This window comes from Volvox carteri (assembly GCF_000143455.1).
Source record: "Volvox carteri f. nagariensis unplaced genomic scaffold VOLCAscaffold_7, whole genome shotgun sequence".
Taxonomy (NCBI): Eukaryota; Viridiplantae; Chlorophyta; class Chlorophyceae; order Chlamydomonadales; family Volvocaceae; genus Volvox; species Volvox carteri.
Genome location: NW_003307550.1, coordinates 588770 through 593541, shown reverse-complemented (window position 1 = coordinate 593541; position 4772 = coordinate 588770). Strand labels below are relative to the sequence as shown.

Below are 4772 nucleotides of genomic sequence, written 5' to 3'. Positions count from 1 at the left end.
GGGGGCAGCAGCAGAGTCAAGAAAGAGTGCCTTCTGTATGCATGTAAGGATTGTGTAATCTCTGTGTTGTTTATGTATACTGTTCCACGGGTGTGTGTGTCCGGGGGGCCCAGTGCAGCCATACACACACACACACACAGACCCATACACACACGTCCTCCCCCTAAACCCCTAGACAGCACCCCCTCCCCCCACCTGCGACGTGAACAGCTGGTCCAGCAGTCCCGCCAGAAGCTCCAGGGGCTGCGGCTTCACCACACGGACGTTGCGCTGCAGGGAGGCGGCGCGGTCCAGGGAACGGAGCCGCTGCCACCTGAAGACAGGCAGCAGCAGCAACGGCAGAAGCAATGGCAGCAATAGCAGTAGCAGCAATAGCAGTAGCAGCACAGTAGCAGCAATAGCAGTAGCAGCAATAGCACGAGTGAAAACAAAGTAAATACGGATATACACCAATCGGGAGGGAGGAGTATTCAACATTCAACCCGGCAGGGGTCGGGGTCGGGTAGGGGGTGGGGATGATGAGGTAGGGTGTGGGAGATACGGCGTATGGGAGTGAGTTGGGGAGGAGAAGGAGACGAAAGAAAACAGCGGAAACATAAATGCAGGGGTCTGAGGATCGAACTAGCGACCTTGCAACCCCCGCCCATACCGACATACGGACAGACCCACCTGACGTAGTACCAAGCCCCCACCGCCGTCGTCCCCAGCGCCGCCGCCCCCAGCAGCTTGGGATGAGACCTCAGCAACGGCACGTGGTCACACAACCAGTCCCAACCCGCACCGCCGTACTCGTATACGGCACCGCTGACGGCGGGCTGCCGTGCCGCCGCCACCACGCCGCCGGTGGCGGTGATGGTGCTGACTGCGCCCACAGTAACCTGCACACAAAAGCGGTGTACAGTCTGTGTGCTGTCCGAACAAGAACACGTTTTTGCATGTGTCCGCCTGTCATTCTGTCTGTCTGTGTCCGGAGGTTAGGGCGCCAACTTCCCCCATCCCAAAAACACACGCTCCCCTTTCCCCCTCCCCCCGCTCGTGGTTCTTCTTTTCCCCCTCCCCCCCTCGTGGTTCTTCTTTTCCCCCTCCCCCCCGGATGCCCCCCCCCCACACACAAACCCTCTGCCACCTGCGCCGCCGTGTAACTGGGCCTCATCAGCACAGCCCGCACGTGTTTCAGTGTGGCAGTGTCCGTACGAGCGTACAGGTGCGTGAGCAGCAGGAACTGCCGGGAGGCGCGAACGTCCCCGCGTAGGACCTCCTGCATGTGACGAGCCTCGTCACTGTTGGGCTTCGTGAACTTTTTCTGCAAGCGGATGGGGGGATGGGGTAGGGGGGAAGATGGTGGTGGGGAAGATGGTGGTGTTGTGGAATGGTTTATGTTGGTGTGGGAAATCACGTAGGACAAACGCAAGAAGTAGCAGCAGGGGGGTTCAACAGCAAGCCCACGGCCCTCGCAGCAATAACCCACCCCGCCTCCCGACCCCGCCTCTTTCCCCCCCTCTCCCCGACCACGCCACCACACAGGAGAAGCCGATGCGAGAGACCCTCTGCGTACGCTGGCCGTACAGTACCCCGCCGTACAGTGTCGTACCACTAGCTCTGTCGCGGAGTAGCTGAGGATGCAGTCCACGAGGTCGGCTGTGGTCCAGGCGTCCGAGAAGGTGGCGTCCCAGTTATCGGTGCTGGCCTGCAACGTCTCCATAAAGCTGTTGTGGGGAGGGTGGGGAGGGTGGGGAGGATGGGGAGGGTAAGACGAACCACTGACGATTGAAGCAGAGAGGGTGGGGAGAGGGTGGCACAATATGGGGAGGGTTTGCCGGGAAGAATATGTAACATATTTTTTCAAAAAGCACAAAAGGGGAGCGGGAAAAGGCTCTGAAGGTGTGGGTGAACGTGGACTTTGGCGGGGGGGTGAGGGGAGGGGGAGGGTGTCGCGCCTTCCAGACGTGCGTATGCCAGCCAAATGAGTCATAGCGTTCCTGAGCTCCAACGCACCGACTGCAGGTGGTGATCAACTCTTAGCTGAGATGCCCTTTACAGGTTCGGGGGATTAGACCGGAAGGGGGTTTGGGGGGTCTAGGCTTCGGCGTGTTCCTCAAAATCTCCCTTCCTCCGCGACAGCTATCCATCATGAATACAAACCTTTTAATGCAATGCGCCTAAACTGCCCTCGCTCTCCATTCTTACGTGCTTAGGCAGGCGGTCAGGTGCCCCGGCCGACACATGTCCACGACGAAATGGCCCTTGGTTCCGTTCGCGGCCGCCTCCTCGTTGTAGCGCCTGTAAGCATCCTCCAGCTGCAGACGAATCGTGGTCTTGCCGCTACCTCTCCGCCCAAAAAAGATGTACGTTGTATCGCTGGGCTTCAGGCCGCGCAAATCGGAGTGGATGTAAAGGCTAGTTGAGTCAAGATTGGTTTTCTCAGCAGTTCGGTCTGTAAATGGATTCCTCGACAGGCCAAACGTCTTTAGCAGGTCGGTGGTTGGCATTTTTGGAAATCGACAAACTTAAAGGTGCGGCTCTGTTATCGGCCCTATGCTGTTAAGCAAGGTTGAGAGCACAAATGTATATGATTAAGTCACCGCACGATCTAGGTCCTAAATTTGATCAGCGTCGAAACAGGATTGCCCGTCCCCCCGGCTCGGAGCACAGCGTGTCGGGAGATGCCACCGTTATGCTTTCTCAGCTGTCACCGAAATGGCAAACATAAGAAACATTCGTGATCTATTCCATGCGCTGGTTACTGCATGGAATGTTCGTGCGCGCGTAAACTTGCATCAACAACTTCCGTGCTACCCATGCAACGGTTGTCCTGCGGCCTCCACTTCGAAAATCAACCTAACGAAATTTATATATAAACATTTAAACCATGACTTGTCTTACCCATTTGCCCGCATTTGCGGGCCTTCAAAACAAAGCCCGATGGTGCACGCCACCGGGCGTCGCTGCTGGTCGCTTCAAGCGACCGTTGCGACTCCTCACACACGCTTCCGATCCGGGTGCGTCTATGAAATAATAGCTACAAATCATCCTGTCCATAAATGCCCAAGCTCCCTTCTAACACCCAAGCTTCCTTCACTCGCCAACTCAAACATAAGACCGACAGTGTGTGCGGGAATTGATGTCTATCCGCAGCGCACTCCACACGTATAGCTACTCCCCTTTTTCCAGCCACACCCAAATCACACCCGCGCCATGTGTATCCTCGATTGCCTGTATGCATTTACCTATCTACTGATGCATGCCTGCATGCAAATCGCTCTTCAAGAACCCCAACTAATACCCGCGGCATCCCTGCGCGCAAGCGCATGCGCATGCAGACAAACCCACACGCACACACACGCACACACACCTTTCGCATAAACTCTCGCACCCCCTTGCCCGCGTGTGTGTATTGGACGACGAGTATCCTTGTATTCAAGCACACGGCTCTGCCGATCTGCTCAACCCCTACCGCCGCCGCCACCGCCGCTACCGCCGCCGCTACCGCCGCCGCCACCGCTGCCGCCGCCGCCGCAGGCCCCGGGGTTCCCGCAGGGGGCGACTCGGCGCCGGGCAGCAGCAGCACCACCACTGACACGCCGCCGCCGCAGCAGCAGCAGCTGACGTCAGCCCCCGTAAGGCCCTCCCAGCCGCCGCCACGGGCTTCGGAGGCGCCCCAACGCGACACGTTCATACCCATCATGGTGAGTGAACGGTACATCAGGTCCCCGTACGGCACATCAAACCCCTGGTTACCGGGTGGGTGGGCGTGGGGGTATCGAGGGGACATAATAGGAAATCGCCCCCCCTGTGGAGGGGTTTATTAGCCGTACGAAAGTAGTACTGCTGCTGATGCAGGGCTGAGGCTGAGGATGGGGCTGAAAGATCCCATTTTTATATAATTTCCCTGGTGCGGCACCTACACACATACATACGCACATTCATACATACATACATACATACATACATACATACATACATACGCACATTCATACATACATACATACATACATACATACATACATACATACATACATACATACATACATACATACATACATACATACATACATACATACATACATACATATGTATGGATGAGACCAAGCTTGACTAAGCTGCTACTATGACCGTCGGCCAACCGCGGCCGTGGCCACCGACAGCGACCTCAATTGTTTGAGCGTAGTTATGGTTATCTAATTAGCCTGAAAATGTCGCAGAGGCGACCAGCAGTGGCTGTTAGCCGCGGCAATGTTCAAAATGGCCGCCAGCCGACCTCAGCCGCGAGACCGCAATCCATACCGACCAAAAAGATAAAGGCCGTCAGTGGCTTTTACGGAACAAATGAAGGCTTGGCTTTCTACAGAGCCACACTAGAACTGGAACCGATCGTGGTGACAGTCCGGTGGCCAGCGGGCTCAGATACGGGCGACATCATCGCGCAAATATACGGTCCATTAGGACTTCAAATTCTGGCAACAATTGGCCAAATCTTCCGCAGCAACCAGGAGTTCAACCGTTGGGGAGGCCCTCGCATTCAAAAACGGTTGCTTTATCCGATGGGAAGGGAACGGCACATTGTGATGGAACTCTCCATCCTTGTGCCAAAAGGAGGTTTAGCAGCGTTGACAGCGACCAGGCGCATCGTTAACGGGCGATTGCGCGTGCCTGGGGTGCAATTGACCCCGAACATGGAGCCGATGGAAGTGGAGCTGCTGGTGAAGAACCAGCAACAGGCTAAGCCCATTGTGTGGGAGGTGAGAGGCGTCCCGGTCGGCCTCAGCTGTCAG

General features: G+C 56.4%; 1 protein-coding gene across 1 annotated transcript in view; it reads right to left on the bottom strand.

The window, feature by feature from the left end:
- Window positions 1–2489, bottom strand: part of VOLCADRAFT_87918 (uncharacterized protein) — a gene marked incomplete at both ends in the record, with an annotated part of 3670 nt that extends 1181 nt beyond the window's left edge. Inside the window, 5 exons of the mRNA XM_002947562.1 lie at window positions 196–313; window positions 670–878; window positions 1127–1303; window positions 1592–1706; window positions 2188–2489. Of these exons, the coding sequence (XP_002947608.1) occupies window positions 196–313; window positions 670–878; window positions 1127–1303; window positions 1592–1706; window positions 2188–2489 (921 nt within the window). The remainder of the gene's footprint in view (window positions 1–195; window positions 314–669; window positions 879–1126; window positions 1304–1591; window positions 1707–2187) is intronic.
- Between the last annotated feature and the right edge of the window lie 2283 nt (window positions 2490–4772).